Genomic DNA, 20,834 nt, shown 5'->3' on the forward strand with positions numbered 1-20,834 from the left:
AATACCCTATTTGCTTTGTCTATGGCTTCTCAGCAGTAGTCATAAACCTTTACAGCATTATGAACTAAACGGCAAGATCCTTTTTCTCTCAACTGATTTCAGTTCTGTTCCATGTTACGTGCAAGTCTGCTTGGTATTGCTCCTGCCCAAATGCATAACACTGCACTTATCTAGGTTAAATACCATTTGCCAGAGTTTGGCCCATTCTCCCAGTGCATCTTAATATGTTTGCATAGTCCTATCACTTGCACAAATTCTCGTATAATCCACAAACTTGCGAACCATATCCCCCAATACCATTTATGAAGATAGTAAAAAGCAATGGCCCTAACACTGATCCCTCTAGGACATCACTGGTAACTGGTCTTCAAGCAGATCCACAGCCGTTAATAACAACTTTCTGCCTACAGGAATGCAGCCAATTCTTAATCCATTGTAGCAACTTCCCACTGATTCCACAAGATTCTGTCTTAAAGAACTTTTGTTCAACAGTTCTTGCCTTATCTGGTGAATGACTGGATTGAAGGCTCACTGTTAACATCCCAATAAATGCAAGTTCTTTCTTTTCTTTCTTTCAATAGACGAAGACGATTCAATACACTAAGATTCCATAAGTGATTGAACTCACTATTGAATTCATTACATGAGCAACATGGATTTTGTCAACCAAAAATAGAAATATTATATTTCTTCAGAATTTTTTTTTTTTTTACAAAGGATTGTATGAAAATGATAAATAATGAATGTGGATGAAAAATTAATGAATAAAAAAAACTTGATAGCCAGAATGTGACAACAGAAACTGACCGTATCAGAGTAAAAATGATTTCAATCTTCAGAATATTAGAAAAAGTGACAGCAAAGATAACTTGATGTGATATTTAATATACTTTCATTCTCAGGATCTCAAATCTTCCTTTGTATTCCCTTGTTCCTATAATTTATAAACTTTTAAAGTCCAATGCTGATGGCTCTAACCACAGCTTGTTGATTTAATTTACTTTCTCTCCTCTTTTCAACCTTGATGGTGTCCTGCTCAATGGGCCCTTTCACCTCAGTTCATCAATAAAAAAAAAGAAAAAGAAAGAACTTGCATTTATATAGCGCCTTTCACAACCTCAGGATGTCCCAAAGAGCTTTACAGCCAATTAAGTACTTTTGAAGTGTAATCACTGATGTAATGTAGGAAACGAATGAATGAATCCACTGTATATTGTATAAAATGATAGATGCTGCAATATTCTAAATCAATGCAAGGAAGTTACACTAATCTTTGATGTCAAAGGATGATGTTAGTAGTTTAAGTAACACTCTGACAGTTTACAATGACATCTAAACCACCTGACTACCTCACAACTCACATATTACTGAATGGATTATGTAGCAGACAGTCTGGAGAACCCCGTTTAACAACTGCACAGTTGTATCATGTGGTTTGTTGGTGATCTATTCACCACAAGATTGGCTGCCTCAATGGTTTCTGCAAGCATGATATTCCTCACTAATAATGTGCAAACCCCTGGGTAAACAATACGTACCTTATATGACAAAACGCTCTTGAACTTTTGGCTAAAAAAAAAAAATTACAATAGTAATTAGTTCTTACATCTGTTACAAACATTTAACACAAACAGTGGCACTCACTTCACTGTTTCTTGTGCATCCTCTGGCAGCACGTGGCCAGTCATGTATGTACCTATGTGTATGTATCTATACATGTGTGTTAGTGTGTGTGCATGCACATCTACATTGCATGTGAATGTGCAATATTTTTAAGTACTTCAGGTATGCATATGCATGTGCAAAAAAAAACCTATACTGCAATCAGACTTTCATCAAAGTTCTAAAATAAAGTGTGACAAAATTACTTTTAACAACTTTCTGAATGCATACAAGTTCTAAAACTGAGCCAATCATGTCAAGCGGCCAGCTGGCGGATGGCCAACTTCCTCCCGACTTCTCTCCACCTATTCTGAATCAGCCCCATTACACCAATAGCTTGGGGACAGCTTTCCCCTCCCCTCCCCTTGCGAATGGGGACCGACAACAACAACTTGCATTTATTTAGTGCCTTTAACGTAGAAAAACGTCCCAGGGTGCTTTGCGGAGGCGTAATTGGACCAAAATGGGATCGAGCCTTTGCTCAATGCCTGTTCACACAACCTGCAGTCTATATCCATCACTTAGTGCGCCCATGGTGATACACTCACGCTGACACTGGTGAAGACAATGCTCAACTGGCTGCAAAGCATTTTCTGCACAGTGATTTTCCAGTTAGCACCAACATTCAGTTAAGTTGGAGACTGAAGCCCTTTTCACACACATGTAGCACAACATCCACTGTATTTGCAAACATATATTATAAACTGTGTGACACAAACAGAAACCAGAATCTTTGAAATGTAAAATGTAAATGTGATGAAGCTGAACCCTTTAGAATTTTGTATTTGATTGTGAATTGCAATTTCTTTCACTGTTTCATAAGTGTTTTGATTTGTGGGAAATAGAGCTATAACTATAAACGGCTCGGAATGTAACGTGGCTTTTGTAAGTGCAAGCATTCACCACCTTAAATAGAAGCCAAATTTTGATCTTCCAGTCATTCCACTAAAAAGTTGGTGGGGGGGGGTGGGGGGAGGGGGTTGAGGTTTTGAATGTGTTTATAAATCATGGCGGCACTCCTTAACGCTCATAAGCACTATTTTTACATTGTTAGAAGACAATGCTCAATTGGCTGTCAGCTGCCCTCTCGACAGCAACTCTCAGGAGTATCGAAGGTTGGATTCCAAGGCTGGCCGAAAAATATTTCAAACCCTCAACGCGTTCCTCATAAAACCAAAAGTTCAGATCTCTACAATAAGTTTGAATTGATCTGAAAACCAATGTTGAATCTGCGTTTGACAGTTCATTGGAAATGTCCTTAGAATTGTGCGTTACCTCCAGGCTGAAGGTGCCCCCTCTTGACTCATCCTGTGTGAGAGATCTGCTAGGCTCATGCTATGCATAGAGAATAGAATGGTCTAAAGAAGAAACTCTTCACACAAAGTCATTTACCACATTAAGGTTACCAAAGGAGAACAACAACAACTTGCATTTGTATAGCGTCTTTAACATAGTAAAATGTCCCAAGGCGCTTCACAGGAGCGTAATTAGACAAAAATTGACAACGAGCCAAAGGAGATATGAGGACAGGTGACCAAAAGCTTGGTCAGAGGTAGGTTTTAAAGAGCATCTTAAAGGAGAGAGAGGTGGAGAGGCATAGAGATTGAAGGAGAGAATTCCAGATCTTAGGGCCTAGGCAGCTGAAGGCACGGCCGCCAGTGGTGGGGCGAAGGAAGTGAGGGATACACAAGAGGCTAGGGTTGGAGAAAGGCAGAGCTCTCATAGACTTGTAGTGCTGGAGGAGGTTTCAGGAGTGTAGGAAGATCGAGGAATAATGAATGGTCGTGGTAGGGATTTGAGGGGCAAAGTAGCTGAGAGGAGAGAAATCTAAGGAGGCATGACTGGATAACAGAAAGGGGAGGAGACAGAATAGAAAGGCCCGCGGGGTAAAGAGAAGAGAAAGAAAAAGGGAGATAGAAGTAATGGGCTCGGGTCTGGACCGGCAGCCAAAGTGTGCACGTGAATGAACACAGGGAAACTAGAAAATATATTAGTCTGTGGTTTCATGTGATAAAATAGAATATATTACTTTCATATCATCTACATTTCATTTTATGATGACTCCATGTGTTGTCCGTGTTTAAACCAGCAAGTGGCTGGGTAAGGTTTAGAAGGGGACTCAATAGCAAATTATAATAGCCAACTAGGCAGAACATGCAGGCATCTGTGTACAGAGGAAGCTTTTAAATTAACAACGTACAGTTAAGCAACAACATGAATGACTGGTTATTGAACGAAGCTGCCCAAACGATTTACACATTCTCAGATACAAGTCCCAGTGGGGAAGTGCAGCCCAAAGCATGAAAATGAAAATCAGGAGGCTGTACTACATGCCCAGTCATGGGTCAGGCCCTACCTTCTTGGGAAAGTGAACTTGACCGTGTTCTGTATGAAGCCGTAACAGCATGGGCAGATAACGAAAGCTGCCAGTGCCTTGATACAGTAATCAATCACCATATCCGTCGCCACCCCACATGCATGAAGTGCTACCTGAAAAGGAAAAGTGGGAGTCAAGAGGAACGCTCACACAATCGGTGTGGACAAGATCTGGCCGAACATCATTGTTCCATAACATTAAAAAGGACCTGTCTTGAAAATTTAACAGTCCTTAACTTGCTTTCCGTGAATTGGTACAAAAAAAACATTCAAATAGAAAGATCAAGAGGATAAATATTTCCACCTTTAGGGCCCCTGGCACATGAAGCTCTGGGCTGGAAGAGCTGAAGATGAAAATTTACCCTCTGATCTTCAAACTCTATGAAGCCTAGGTAGTTTTATTTTTCGTTGTTTTCTCCACTCCTCTTTTCGGGATGCTGGAGTCCAGGTCTACGTGTGATGGCAGCTCTCCAGTAGCTGGTCTCAATAACCATTCGTCATTATGCGTAAGCCACACTGAGCGTCGGGAGTGTCAATCACAGAGGGCATCACAGCCAAGCATAATGCCCATACACGCATTTTCCAGTCACTGAGCAGTGATTGGCAGCAGAAACCCTGGTTGATTTTCTCTTCTCCATTCTGGGGAAACTGAGGCCAACTGTACCACCAACCCGGTTGAGATCCACTAGGTCAGCATACACCAGGCTTTGAGCTTGGGATGTTCCTTCTCTACATGACTGTGCCACACTATGAAGTTCGCTTACCTAAACTCTTTAAACTTTATGGAGCGTGAGTAGCATTTTTGATCTAATTAAAGATATTTTTTATTGCTCCATTTTAAGTTAATCACTGATTACCATAAAATTCCAAAACACTAATTTCCTGCTCTTTTCCACATTGAGCGTCTGCCCATACAACTGTGTAACCAGCTGTCTGGAGAGCACAAGGTAGTCTAGGACTGACTGCTTAGTGCCTCGTCTTGATGTCGTGACTGGGTCTTGGGCATTTACCACACGTTGCCTCTTTGTTTAAACTTTCTTTCGAAAACTACTGCAGCGAAACAAGAGATCCCAGGGTCCGAAAATCCACAGGAACGCCGCACCGGCGTAAATGCCGGGAGCAATGGCCGTGACCTTTGCTCCTGACCCCGCCAAAGTATCCGTGGGCAGTGGGAGATCAGCTGCTTTGCATATGGCTGGCAGGTGCCTGTGCCACTATTGGGTGCCAGCTAGAGCAGGGGATGCAGGAAAAGCAGTGCTGGTCAGTCACTGGCCAAGCTGCTGGCACTATCAACCCAAGTAAAAGTTTTAGATGCCCCTTCATCCCTCTACACATGGGAGCCAATTTCAACCTGGCAAAATACTTAGGTGGGCCCCACTTATGTTGGGCCAAGGGTTGGTACACCTCGTTGAGCTCGGTGAACCGGCCACATAGTGTAACCCAAACCGAGGAAGTTCCCTCCCTGGGCCTCACTCGCTCTGACATCAGGGAGGAACCTCCAATTGCCCAAAACAGACCTTCCCCCGCTTGGTGGAAAGCACAATGCTCCACCAACTTGCTGTAGTACTTCCTCAAATAACATGGCGATATAGCCACTGTGTTAATGAGCAAATGGGTACATCTCACAGGTTTTAACTGTATCCTGCTTTCATGCTAATAATATAATAAGTACATTCATAGAGCTAAGCACACCAGTTCTGATCTGAAGGGAAAATGTGCTGTTTGTAATTCAACATTTAATGAGACTCCTCAGGGATTACTATTTATTTAAAGTTAACTCATAAGTACATCTAACATATTTAGACTCGGCTAAGAGCATTTTTTGGCTTAATAAAAATCACTTTTTTCACCTTTAACTTTCTTTCAAACAGAAACTTTAAACAGACACGTTACATGTAACTGTTGTGAATATGTTTACGATTTCACAAATCGGACGGCTCATCAAAGGTAATCATTCTAAAAGAATGCAGCATCATATTTGTGGTTTTTAAAAATTGTTTCCACCTTTTTGGAAACAGAAGTTTAATGACTGACATCATAATACTTTGATCTAAGATGCACTGTATTTAAGGTGGAGTTGTTTTACTGCTACACGGAGAAAGAGAGAGAAAATGAAAGGGGTATAGAAAGGAGAGCTTGCATATCTTTATAAATTCATTTCAAGATGTTTATACTGAGATACTGGTTCTCTAAACAGGTGAATAACATCCACTGATGATGGAGACATGCAGCAATACATGGGGTTTAGTAATACACTATAACAACAGTGTATGTTTTCACCCAGTCATTGACATTCCTGGATACCCCATTGCCTGCTTGGATATAAGCACCTGATGATTAAAAAAAAGTTCCCAAGTTCACTGAACTGGATTGCACAACTTGCGAGCTCAACGGTTTATTTTGAGGTATTTGACTGATATTATATTTCTACCATTTGCAGGGACAGAATAAACCTGGATAAAGCATTTGCCATGGTTTGTTTTCGCTTGTTGTCACATATGGATTCGTTGAAATGCTTCCAGCCTCGACATGCGTGAAGTTCACATCTTGCCAGATGGTCACTGATCTCGAGCACCTTTCCCATCTGCTTGCAGATGCAAAGTCTGCTCTGGTTCTGACTCTGAATACAGAGCAACACTGGGAACACTCCAACCCAGAGAAGACAAAACTGTACCAGGAGGCAGGCTGTGGACTGTCAATGAGTGAAGCTAAATATTCTCGGTACTTGGCAACTAATTTGATCCAGGACAGCTGTCTTCCTTTTGGTAAAAGCTTTGGAATTCCTGTTATTAAAATAAAAGGCAGATGAGCTCGATGATAGGTTTTCAGGCTGCATTTTGACCAAGATGCACACCCCATCCAGATTTTTACATGAATTTTCCAACGAGTACCAAAATAGCATTTGCTTTTGCAACCATGATGCAATCTTTTTTTGGGATATTCAGATTTAGCGTTAGGCTCTTTACTCTGGGGGGATCTGGAAGGAGTTGTTGAAAGATTTCTGCAGTGTCTGACAGCCACTTTAATCATCGTTTTACAGGACGATTTTGAGTTATAGTTATTCATTTCATCAGAATCTAACCACCAGATGCCTTCAGTAAGCACTGCCTATTTTAAACTTTAATATGTTGCATTGTGGTGATGGTGTTGCATTTCTCCATGTCAACGGCTGTCAATGTGTGTGTGTGTGTGTGTGTGTGTGTGTGTGTGTGTGAGAGAGAGAGAGAGAGAGGTCAGTATACTCCGTTGATTATTCTCACTCCCCTGAATAAAGCCATCTGCTTTATGTTAATCATTTTGACAACTTTGATAATGGTATGATTAAGAACAAACTATTAGGATTTTTTGAGCAATGTGTAAGATGACGGGGCTAAGTCTTCCCAATATTTCATATAAAAGGATGAAAAAAATCGAGAATATCTGAGCTGTGTTAAAATATCACTCGTAGTATTCTAACAAGTATCCTCAGTATGTCTATAAACAGCAAAAAGTAAGGAGACAGACAAATAAAAGGGAATCAATAAGTTGAAACTCCTGTTGTTACTTAATAAGAATGGGGGTAATTTTGACTTTGGGTGATAATGTAAACCGGGTGCACATAAAAGATCCCATGACACTATTCAAAGAAGAGCAGGAGAGTTCTCCCCGGTTTCCTGGCCAATATTTATTCCCCAACCAACAGCTAAAACAGATTATCTGGTCATCATCTCATTGCTGTTCGTGGGACCTTCCTGTGTGCAAATTGGCTGCAGCGTTTCCATACATTACGTGGATGTGGAGATGCCGGTGATGGACTGGGGTTGACAATTGTAAACAATTTTACAACACCAAGTTATAGTCCAACGATTTTATTTTAAATTCACAAGCTTTCGGAGGCTACCTCCTTCCTCAGGTGAACGATGTGAAAATACATTACAACAGTGACTACACTTAAAAAAAACATTTCATTGGCTGTAAAGTGCTTTGGGTCATCCTGAGGTCATGAAAGGTGCGATTATAAATGCAAGTTGTTTCTTTACATCTGTTACAGAGGCTTGAGCTTCAAGTTTCCTAAGTTGCAATAAGTTACCACTTTACTTTCCTTTGCAATCTGAGGAATATACTTTCAATCACCCTAATACTTAATGTCCACAACAAATAACAAAGTTCACTATCAATGTGCTGTCTAATGCCTCGAGTGCAGTGTATGCTCAGGGTTGGTGTGGTGAAATCTTTCACTACTTTCACTAAAAATGCAGGATACCGCTGTTGCAGTCAGTAGTATGGCATCGGTAGTTAGGTCTACCAGGAAGTGATGCAACATGATGGATGTAATGTAACTGTAGCAAAAACATAGCTGTCTTTTTAAACTAAGTTCAAAGTTTTAAAAGCCCTCAGGTGACCCTTCTTTTGAATTCTACTGATTGAAAATAGTGAAATACCCCATCAGGTCTTTTCGATCATTAGCAATCTCATTGGCAAGGGAGTAGTGCTCTGTATGTGCATCTCAGTGCACGTGCATGGAACACTACCGTCCCTCACTCAACAGCAACCTGAGCAGGCTGCTTGCTCGCACCTGTGCTTAAGATGCCCCTTGATGCATATAACTGGGGGAATGAGACTAAATAGCAGTCTCTGGAGGTGGGTCAGTCTGTGATTTTGTATAATATACCATCAGATCCCTTGTGGCACTGCTCTCAGTGAGAGGATACACTGTTTTATAGCAATAGGGCTGTTATCAACAAAGTATGACAGAAAAAATGTGAGGGGGAAAGTGTTACAGGAAGCAAGTCTGATACTTACAGGAAGTGCCTGCTATACACAAGACTTTTAATAATAACTAGACAACCTACTATGGTGCTCCATATAGGGAGTCAAGACTGAGGCTTCAGTGGCTGGGGGATAACTGATCCGGGGTGCACAGACAATTCAATTTAAAGTCATTCTATCATTATTATACATTTTTATTATAATTTCCTAATGGAAATTTTATAATGGAAATTGTCTATGTAAACTTGTGATTACACCTCGCACCAGTGGTGGAGCTGCATAGGATCTTTAAATGGAAAAAGTTGACACAGAGTGGTTGCAGATGTAAGATTTTTAATATATTATAAATTATATAGAAATGTATACACTTCTTGGACTAATTAAGAGTTTTTGGTTTGTTGAACTTATGTGTTCTTATTTTTCAGTTCAGGGAAACAATTAAGAGTCCTGCTATGGTCAAATTTTTTATAGTAATGAGATTGTTGCAGAAAATTATGACTCCCTAAATGTTCATGCAAAATTGACTCTGTTGATCATATCCAGCTATCTGGAATTGAAGTATACATTGAAAAAAAGCAGACGTACGCAATGTAGCAACTGTCCCCATTCATTTTCAAATCAAACAACTCATTTTATTGCTCAACATGGTGATGATTTTCCACAGAATTAATTGTCCCAGCATCCACAGCCTTTTGGTGGTGGGGGAAGAGTTCCAGATTTCCACTACCCATTGTGTGAAAAAATGCCTTCTGATTTCACTCACTATCCCAAAATTGGGCTCGTATTCCAATATAAATAGGGCTCTAGCTTAAAGTACTATTATTAAATAGTGCTGCTGCTTCAAATGTAAAGGCAAGTGTTATTTATAAAGCTACAAAGTGATATCACGCTTCTAAAATTAGGTAGAAGTGCTATTCTGATATTAAGTGGGAGTACAGTACGCTGGTTAATTGAAGATGCCAATGCAAAACTCTGTCACAAGCAGCTAACTTCAATATCTGCGGGTAAAATAACTGGCTTGCTCCTGCTTACCATGCGCCAGTATAACTAAGACACGAGTGGACCGGCCATGCTGATATTAAAGGGCTGCCTATATCAACTTTACTACAGGGGCATAGGGGGTTCTCTTTTTTACTTACCCTCCTCCCGTAAGTACTCCCGAAATTACATTTTGTCCCTACTCTGATTGTAGATGCCCTGAATTTATTTTTCATTTTATGGCATTAGATTTTTCTCTCTTTCTCATTCCTTCATATAGGGTGCAGTGGCCCAATCTACCTCTGCTATCTAAATACGGTTGCTTTTCGTCAACTATCCCTTCATTGAGCAAATTCTCCAATCGTCACGACTGGTGGGGTGGGAGCAGAGAGAGCAACCGGGGGCCAGGAAATGGGGTGGAAATTCAAATCACTGAATCTTCACCATTTTTGAGCTGTACACAATCTCCTGGTTGGCCTTTCAGGCTGGCCTAAAGCGCTCTCAAAAAAAAGTGCATAAGCAGTACTTAAATATTATAAACACTTAAACTAGACATAGCAAGATCTTATCTGCTTATGACGGAGCAGGTACAAGAGAAGTTCCCTATACAATGGAGCACTTAAGCACAGATTTTTTAGCCTCTTTTAAAAAATAATTTAGCTTTACTGTATGTTTATAGTATCAGGTTTTGTTTCTTTACTCTTTTTATAATTTATGAATATTTTTAATCTATGATTTTGCAATTTTTTTTGTCACAACAGTGGGCAGTATTCATCTGGAACTTAAAAGAGCTGGAAAGCCTGTAAATGAGACATTTACAAGGCTTCAGTAGAATTGGGAGAGCTGAACAAAAGAGGAGCTCTAGCTATATAAACTTTCACTGGAGCTCAGGAAGCGACAAGGCGTTGCCCTGTAAGCCAGAGTCCCGTCGCGGTCAGCAAGTCAAGTTAAAGTTAATGATGGGGGTGGGTTTTGAAGCACCCCAAATACAGTATTTCATGGTAGAAGTGGTACAAAACAAAAGAAGGACATGCCAGGGAGATTGGTGTGCACCAGGGTCAGATTGCCAGCGCCTACCATTCTGCCACCAGAATGGTCACAAACGATTACCAGTCAGTTTGTCGACCAGTTGTGGAAGAATTGCACCAAGAGGTTCTGGCACACCTACCTGGCAATAACTGAGGGTAACTGCCTCTGGAGGCTCTAGGCCAGCAGATGGCACAGTTGCAGGACTATGCCGTCTGCTGCAAGGATATCTGGGGTCAATGTGCACCTCCTTGACAGGCTAGCACAGGGATCAACTGCAGTATTTGTCAATGCATTGCCCACACATGTATCAAACAAGTGACTGATGCATCGGTCAGCACTTTCATTTCCTTTCCCAATGGTTTCCCAATGTCACAGCATTATTGCATTTCCCAAAGTGAGGGGTCAATGATGGCATTTTGATAGCCATCCAGGCATTAGGTTCCTGCTCCTCCACTTGATCCTAATCGCATATACACAGTGACTCACCCAATGCTAAAGCCTGCAAACTCACTGATTGTGGCCTCTGGGATGTGTGTAGCTGTGCAAACATTGGTGCAGGGTACTGTGAGGCTCTGTCTTGTTCTGGGCCACTGACACTGCTGGCAGATTGCTTTCGCAGGTCTACTATGACAGAAAAGGGACCAATGTTGGAATGCTGGCTCCAAAACACCTCGTCAAACAGAGCTCACGTTACAAGATACTAACTGTGTATGACACTTGTGTGTGTGCCTATGTGAGATGTGGAACCAAACGTAAGAGCTGGACGGTACTAGCACTGAACTTGGGGTTTGCCTGCGGTTTCACCTTTCCCTATTCCCTACTTGCTCTTATGTGCAAGGATGTCTAAGGTGGTCTCGTCTAAGCGCTGTCACTTCTGAACCTCTCCAGTATAGTTCTAGTACTCCAGTGTTCAGTATTGTTCACCAATATTAAATAATGTTATTTATGCCAATATAAAAAAGTGTAAGAAATAAAAAGGCATTTTGTACTGAAAATTGCAATCTCCTTAAACAAGTGTTGTCCAATAGAAATCACTGACTAGCCACAGGTATGGCTACAGCGACACCATTTTAGCCATACGCACCAATTTTAGTAGAAAATCCCTTACACACACATAATACAGGTAAATGTTCTTCACGTGTATATTTATTTAACAAACATCTACCACCATTTAGTAATCAAGGAAGTAAAGCACCCACAACAATCAAAAAACATTTGTACACTCTGCTTTTCGTCTTATCATTTTACCAACAAACGCACAGAAAGGTTAAAGTTCACGTGCATACGCCGTGCAAATATGAGTATTGAGGTCACATGCCCAATGATAGTGTCTATTACTCATTTTTTTATTTACTCATCAGAAATGCAATTAGCCATATGTGACTAGCGGCTAACATTTTGGACAACGCTACCTTAAACCAATCGTACAAGTTTAAAGATCATAAAAATGGCCACAGCTTCAACATCTACTCTAAGCTAATAAACAAGCAAATGTAAAAAGCTGTACATACTAACAACCTCTGCAACAGAAATTAGAACAAAATCAAAGCAGCAACTTCAACGCCACGATCTGACTGATCACAGCTGACTTCAACAAGTAACACTTCTGGCCAAGAAGATTTCAACACAAATGCATATAGCAAGCTGTCCTGCGACAAAAGTTTCTGAAAATAAGAGAATGGATTAAATATGAGACTGTGACACTGATAGTTCACAGTAATGTCAAAATGAACTTATCCATTCATTTACTATTTAAGTAATTTAAAGCATTCATTTGGGCTGGTAGGCAGACTTAACTACATCATTTTATAAATGATGTAAACTGAAATGACAGGAGATATTGTAAATAGTTCATGCAGCACATTAGCAGAAAAGCAAATATTGCTATTTTGTTGTTTATTAGTAAACTGTGTTCACTGCACTGCATAGCCCAGTCACTGCAATGTGTAACTCTATATGTGCATTTAAGGAAGTTACAGATAAACAGGATGTTTTATATACATTTCCAATTATCTTCTCATTAGAATGCCAATATATGAATTCCTATGGTTGTGTTAATAAACCTTTTCTGATATTTTCACTGGGTATCCTCGCTGGTGTTTCTCTGTCCATTTTCCTTATTTTGCTACTGCTGCATTCTTTTAATTATCAGCTTCAGTGAAATTATAAAGCCACATACTTAAAAAGATGAAACAAAACAAACTACCAGTGCAACTTTAATTACCTGCTTTATGAAATTGTAAAACCACCCGCTTAATAAAATCAGATCAAACATCCTGTGTGGCTCACAGACCTTCAATTATCTACCACAGCAAAACAGTAAAACCACTGTTAATACAAAGTTGAAGGCGACTAACCTCTTCACATATCCCAATGATTAGCAGGCGCACACGAATTCCATCACTACACCTCCCTCGATAGGTAACCACCAACTCGTGATATCACTTGCACCATAATTCTGATAGCTGCTGACATGTTCTGGGCACTGCTGTATAGTGTTCTGCTTAATGAGAGACCCCTTGCCACCCCCACTATACCGGACTATGAAAATATAAGGCACAGGCAGTCGCTGAATTGGATGTGCATTCCACTGCTAGTGGAGCCCTGTGTAACTCACTCAGGTCATCACTACTCGAGGACAAAATATCATTTTCAACAATCTCCCAGGCAATATCCTCTGTTATCCCAGGACTTCATGGTCCTTAGATATTTAATAGCTCATCTATGACTGCGTGGGTAAATGCAGTTTCTGATGCCAAACAAGTCAGGAAGCTGCCAGTTTCGATGCCCTGTCTGTACTGATGTTCTTAGCCAGGGTTGGCTGCAGAGGCATTACAATTGACCTCGACACTCCTGGGCGGGGAGAGCAGAAATCAACCAGGGCTCTCACTCTGGCTCGCTATCCAATGACCCCTGCTGGAAAGTGCACGTCTGGACATCAGGTGGGGACAGGATCATGTTCAGTGGTTAAATAGTCTATGGCATTCACTGTCAAGGCTGCACATGAAAAATAGCCACTTGGACAAGATTCTTGGGAGGGGGGAGGGAGGCTGTCAGTGCTTGTGAAACTGCACCTCAGCATGAGTTGCCAGTTCCAGAAAGGAAGGGGAGGGAACTGGGGTAAGGGAAAAACAACTTTACCCATTATTAAGCAAGACCATGTCTTTGTCGGCTGTTACATGGCACTGTGACTTCAGCCTTAATTACGCGCGTACTGTTCACTTACACCAATCTCAAACGGTCCTGTAAAATAATCCAGATTAGCCTGGACGAACCAAATGTTGTTTAATCCGAGGTCGTCACATCTGTCCTTGGCACGCACTAAGGATTCTTCTTTGTTCTCCACTAAAATCACCTGGAACACAGGTCAACATCTAACCAGTAAGAAGCTCATCTCAAGTATAAGTGTTTAAGGCATCAATAACATTTGCAGCATAGAAATTCATCTCCATTAATTTTTTCAATATAATTTACATGAATTTACAAGTTCTGTGGATGATTGCCTTTTAAAAACAAAAACAAAAATCCATAATTTATCAAATGTCACCTTTTGTTGTAAATATTCCACATTATGCATTACAATGAGCTTTGTGACTAGGCCTGTTATTGTGGGTGAGGCATGTGTCTAAGCAAAGCTGCTTTCAAAATGCACTCCAAGTGGGTCAGCTTTAAACTGCTGATGCTGTCCACCACTCAATGTGGACACACAAACTGTATTCATCCCATGACTTTACATCTTCATTAAACAGTCTATGGCGCTGCGTCTAACCTGCTAAATCTGGTTAAAAATAGTTCTTAAAAAAATTAGAGATTTGAGAGGAGTAAAGTTGCAGTTAGAACCCGGATGTATTTCTACAGCTGCTAATGATACAATAGTAATTTAGGGGCTATCAACCAATTATCTTTATTGGCATTTACGAAAGAAATATGACTAACTGCAGTTATATTGGAATATACCTCTAATAAATGTATATTATACCAATCTATTACCAGTAATAAAACAAAACACTTGCTCTTGATCACACGCAAGAGCTGACCATGATCTATGGTTTAGGGAACTGAACAGCAGGTAAACCAAGGACCTTGCATTGTGCCAACCCAGCCAAATGGGGTTCAGTAACATATAGTAATCGATTATACTGATGGCCCACAGCAGGAAATTTCATATCGTGGGTCAGGAGAAAACAACAACTTGCATTCATATAGCACCTTTAACGTAGAAAGTGGTGCTTTGCAGAAAAAAAAATCGACGCCGAGCTGAAGGAGATATTAGGAGGGGTGACCAAAAGCTTGGACAAAGAAATGGGCTTTCAGCAGGGTCTTAAATGAGGAGAGGGAGATTGAGAGTAGAAGGGTCTAGGGAGGAAATCATAGAGTGCGGGGCTGAAGGCAAAACATTGGCCAGCTTACCAGCACATCTTCAATCTCGGCACTGAACCACTAATTAATACAAAGCTGTTGGTTAGGACTTGCAGGATACCTAGGGGTAGAAATTGGTATGTGTTGTGCCTGTTTCTTGGGCCTAAAACAGGGGCCTAGCATACCAACTTAGCAGTGGGATAGCCTGCGTACAATCTGCACAGGCAATGTGGGGAGAACATCATCTTGCTAATTTACAGTGGGGATCATGTGGAAGAGATTAGGGGGTGAGATAATGGTGGGGGCTAGCATAGAACATTCATGGCATGTATACATGTAGGCCTGCTGTGCTATATTCACTGAGTATTACCTTCTGATGGTGCAAAAATCAAGTCAATTGTGATTCGTAACTACTACTATATAAATAAAACAAATCCAGAATAATTTTTTTTTAAATTTTCAAATGCTGAATCACAGCACACTTCAAAATACTGGAAAAGGCACAAAAAGAGTCAAAAATCAAAATTACCAAGGAGGCATGCCCCCAGACCCTCCCTCCTCCAGGAAATAAATTTTGCACCATCAGAGCTCACTTCTAGCGTCAAAAGTTTCTCAATGCAGCGCTGCAAAAATTGAACTTCTGTGTAATTCAGTTGATTCCTCCCTCCCCCCTCCGTAGAACTGCCGAAATATTGGGTTTAGCTGCAGCCTGACAAGTTCAGGTCTCGCTGCACTCCCAGTGTAACTACTTACATAGGAAATAGGAGCAGGAGAAGGCCATATGGCCCCTCGAGCCTGCTCTGCCATTCAATAAGATCATGGCTGATCTTCGACCTCAACTCCAATTTCCCACCCGATCACCATATCCCTTGATTCCCTTAGTCTCAAAGACTGAGCATCCACAGCCCTCTGGAGTAAAGAATTCCAAAGATTCACAACCCTCTGAGTGAAGAAATTCTGAGTACTTCTTTTGATAGGTCTTGTATGAGGCCGTTAGGTTTCAGTTTTCACAGAAAAACAAATTTAATTGCAGAATCTGATCCCAGAACCCTGAAAACCAATGAAATAAAAAGGAATTTAATCTATTCAGTCTCGTTCAGGTGTTGGCCTTGGTCATAGGCATTTATTCAGGGTAGTTTTTTTTAGTTGTACATTGTTTTCTTTGAGTTGTCAGCTTTTTGGGGGCTTTCTCAGCCTTTCGTAAGCTGCTCGTCAGCGTTTCTGAGTTTTGTAGGTCGGCAAGCATGCAGACAACAGTGAACTTGATGTATTTTGAGACTGGGATATGCGGTCAGCTACAGATATCATTCAGTAAATCTTGACCTGACGATGCTGGAAGCATTGCAGGAGGAGAAAGGATTGTCAATCAAGAGACTTTTATGTGAGTCTCCACTGGATCAAAGAGACCAGCATACAAACTTGGCCTAAAGCCCAATGCATGAAGCAACAGATCAGACGACCAGCAGATTTAAAAAAATGTTGGCACAGCTTCACAATGCGGTTTTGGCTGCTCCATGCCAACCACACTGAATGTATCTGGCCTGATTATTGCCACACTCATTTCTTTCATCTTATCACAGAGCCTTCAACTTGAATTGCAATAATCATACTGGAGTAAAAAGAGTGACTGCGACAATTTTGAAATTTCGTACCTGGCAGAACGACAGGGTGTGAGCAAGGACAATCCCAACGTGCCCCTGTGAACACAGGACAGAAAAACTGAGTCAGTGAACTGTGACGTATTTCGAGATCAGACTCGCATACTTTTGTGACAGCAAATTCCTTTATTTATCTGTCTGTCTTGTGATCTTATGCTTTGCAAGATACAGAGTGAAGATGAGCCACCTGGCATTTCAAACTTCCGACCTCAGCAGGTATGACATCTAAAAAAAAAATCAAGTTCGCAATGAATTTGTTTTGAGGACTTCTCCTGGAGTAAAAGTGGGATCATCAATTACAAATTTTGAGCCTATAATTTTGTCTTTTTTTTTCTCCACAATTTATGAGCTGCAAATAAAAGTGCATTCTCAGAAATCATACCTTTTGCAGCCATGCATTCCCATAACTTCACTAGTTGTGAACTTAATTAATTGTAGAATAATCCATGATGTAAGAATATAGGAACAGGAGCAGGCCATTCTGTCCCTTGAGCCAATTCCGCCATTCAATCAGGTCATGGCTGATCCATAACGACTCCATTTACCTTGATACCCTTACCTAACAAAAATTAAAATTCTCCTTTTTCTTCCCTAAAAAGTAATTATGGACACAAAGTTACAGCCCTTGAAAACAATTCTGCCACCTTCAATACCACCAGTAAAAACCAGTACAGGGAATTATTACCATTGACAGTTTTTAATATTTATTTCTGTTTTTTTTTTAATTTGATTTTTGGAATGAAGATGCAAGGCTCCTTCTTTGTACAAAAACAAGATACTTCAACATAATCTTAACAGAATATTATACAGTAGCCATAACACTTACAACTAAAACAAACAGTATGTGACTGTCAACATAATAAAGAAAGAACGAACGAACTTGCATTTATTTAGCACCTTTCATGACGTCCCTTTACAGCCAATGAAGTACTTTGAAGCGTAGTCACTGTTGTAATGTAGGAAACGCAGCAGCCAATTTATGCACAGCAAGTTCCCACAAACAGCAGTGTGATAATGACCAGATAATATGAGGGATATTGGCCAAGATTCCCCTGCTCTTCTTCGAAATAATGCCACGGGATCTTTTATGTCCACACGAGAGGGCAGCCAGAGCCTCAGTTTAACATCTCATCTGACGGACGGCACCACCGACAGTGCAGCACTCCCTCAGTACTGCAATGGGAGTGTCAGCCTAGATTCTGTGCTCAAGTTTCTGGAGTGGGACTTGAATCCACAACCTTCTGACTCAGAGACGAGAGTGCTACTACTGAGCTACGGCTGACATCTATACGTATTAATATACATAATATATTTACATAAAAGTATTTAAGTTCTTCAGAAAATTTGCCCCTCTGTTGAACAATACCCACTACAACCGGCATAGGATTTCCAATTTATTGTGAGGCAAGATATTTAGTTTAAATAGATAGCTTTGAGGATCACACAGAAGGCTGAAGGAGCAGAATAATTAGTTATGGGAGCAGAAATCCACCTACTGCGGACTCGATGAAACGCAAAGATAGCAAAGGTGTACCTTTAAAAATTACATACCCCACCGCTGCAGAAATCAACAATAGTATCACCAGGCTTAGCCAGTTTTGTCACAATGGAGATGATGTTGTCCAACTGTTGCTGCTTCCTTAGGGCACGCTCAGAGGAGAGTTTTCCTGTAAAGACAAGTCAATGTAGAACAAATAGTGTCTTAGCCAAAGGTCAGACAGACTTGTAGCTCACGAGTGCCATATATTACCAGGTCTCTGCAGTCACTGTTGCACAGTGTACAGGCCTCAATTTAAGCATTCATTTTGGTTACCAACACAGACCTTACCTACCTGAGATCTTATGCTCAAGAGACAGAACAATAAAGGGGAGCTGCCTAGTATTTTACACTTCTGATCTCAGCGGGTAATGTATCTAAAAATGTCAAGTTTACAACAAATAAGTTCAAAAACGTCTTGGGTAATAAAACTGGGATAATCAACAACAACATTTGGACCAAATTTTTAAAGAAAAGTGGGAGGATGCCTGTTTGTCTCTATAACTAATGACCTGCAAATAAAATTGCATTCTCAGAAATCACAAGTTTTACAGACACGCACTCCCACAATTTCATTAGCAGGTCATTAATTGTAGAATTCTGAGAGTAAAGACTCAAACAATTGCTGAAGTTTGAGGTGTTGGCAAATTAGCTGGAGATTCAGGGGCTGCTTTGGGCCATTACAACCCCTTAGTTTATTCTAGAAGTAGGCCATTCAGCCCCTCGAGCCTGTTCCGCCATTTTATTAGATCAAGGCTGATCTGTACCTCAACCGTTTCTCCATATCCTTTGAAACCCTTACCCAGTAAAAAAATTATCGATCTTGACTCCCCAAATGCAACTCCACAGGAGATTGACTACAGTGAATTAATTTTATTGTATCATTTATTTTTAATGGTTTGCTGGGCGAATAAATAATTAAAATTGCTTGATACTGGAGGCCACCATTACTGATCAAGTTTTTAAAAAAATATACGTTTTCCTGCTACATGGATTTTCGTGCTGAAACGCAAGTAAGTGGATGCAGGAGTCAAAACGCTTAATCTATGAAATGACTCCCTAACTCTCAAGGTAATGCAGCAGCACTCCCAAGATATCAGCCATCACATCCTACATTTTTCAACATTCCAAAGATGACAATTTCAACAAACCAGCAGCAACCTGACCATTGTTATTGTACAGTATGTGACCATCCCCCCACCTATATCCTTATAAACTCAGATTTAACCAGATATTTATGTAACATTTTTTGAATGATTCTACTTTTGGTTGAAGTCCTTTCTACACATAAACTACTCCGTGCAGGAATTCTCCTGCTATTAAGCCTCACCTGAAACTCATCGGGGGTGCGGGGGTGATTTTAACCCCAGGACGGGCGGGAGAGGGGAGGGGGTTAAATTCTGAAAAATCTGAAACCCAATCCCAATCCGCTGCAAACTTCCGGTTTAACGAGTGGGGGGGGGGGGGGGGGTCAGGCGACTAATCTGCTCTCGAGAGGCCGGTCAGTAATTTAAATATGTTAATGGGGTTGCACGCCTCAGATTTTAGCAGCCTTTTACATTTAATGGCTGCGGGCCGGGTTTCTCAGGGCTCGGGAAACTGGCAGCTAAAGGGAGGGGAGAACTGCCGGTTTCAGCAGGTAAGTGCTTTTTAGAGCACTGCTTGTGGGCCAGGAGGAGCAGGAGTGCTTCCCCCCGGAGCCCCAAGCTAACCTGCCACAATCGGCCTCCCTCCCCGCGATCGGGCGACCCCCAGATCCGATCTGATGTCCACCACCTCACCCCTGCGATCTCTCTCCCCCCTTTCCGCTCACCGGCTGTGGCCTTCTAGCGCAGACCTTCCCGCCTGACAGCCTCTCAATCTGGCCAGCTGCCGGCCGGAAAACGGAGAAAAAAAATTCAAATGAGGTCCTGCCATTAAATTCAGCAGGGCCTCCGCATTCCTGGGTTATCCGGCCGTTACGAGTCCCGCCCCCACACCGCCCCCCCCCCCCCCGCCTCCTTGTAAATGTCGGGGCCATTAAGTTTGCCCTGCAGTTCGACGATCACAGTCCTAGTTCAGTAATCTGCTTACTCTACGTAATCTTAAAGACAGGAAGGGGGGTGGAGTGTGTGAAATTCAACTTCGGCAGGGGCGCACACCGAGCGGTGGTGTAGGGATCGACCGCCCATTATACACCCCGCCCAATTTCCCTTTCCATATAACCGGTGGCCGATCAGCTACTGCCCGTTTTGCACCCCTACCAAAGCTGAACTTAACCCTCGCGGAGAGTAACGTTCAATTTTGGTGGGGACGTAAAATGGACGGTAGCCAATCAGCTGAAGTTGAAAGTTCCACCCATGGTAAAGGTGTTGTGAACTGGCCATGACTGACGCAGTGACCTGTGAAACAAACTTGTTTCTTGATTAACAGCCGATCAGTCATTTGGCTGTGAAATATATTTGGCGCAAAGTGTTGTTTACTCTTTATAAGATCATTACCGTAAC

The 20,834-nt window shown here is 41.3% G+C and overlaps 1 protein-coding gene across 2 annotated transcripts in view; it reads right to left on the reverse strand.

Annotated features, from left to right (window-relative positions):
* gstcd (glutathione S-transferase, C-terminal domain containing) overlaps nucleotides 1–20,834 on the reverse strand; it is a 152,369-nt gene that overhangs the window by 9,426 nt on the left and 122,109 nt on the right. The window contains exons 6-10 of one of the 2 annotated variants that reach the window (XM_067994442.1): nucleotides 18,363–18,478; nucleotides 16,806–16,850; nucleotides 14,021–14,149; nucleotides 4,019–4,152; nucleotides 1,539–1,569 (exon numbers count right to left, since the gene is read on the reverse strand). In XM_067994442.1, the coding sequence (XP_067850543.1) occupies nucleotides 1,539–1,569; nucleotides 4,019–4,152; nucleotides 14,021–14,149; nucleotides 16,806–16,850; nucleotides 18,363–18,478 (455 nt within the window). Of the gene's footprint in view, nucleotides 1–1,538; nucleotides 1,570–4,018; nucleotides 4,153–11,922; nucleotides 12,459–14,020; nucleotides 14,150–16,805; nucleotides 16,851–18,362; nucleotides 18,479–20,834 lie in introns of those variants that run through there. The other variant, XM_067994443.1, reaches the window with a different exon arrangement.

This window comes from Heptranchias perlo, chromosome 1 (genome assembly GCF_035084215.1).
Source record: "Heptranchias perlo isolate sHepPer1 chromosome 1, sHepPer1.hap1, whole genome shotgun sequence".
Lineage (NCBI taxonomy): Eukaryota > Metazoa > Chordata > Chondrichthyes > Hexanchiformes > Hexanchidae > Heptranchias > Heptranchias perlo.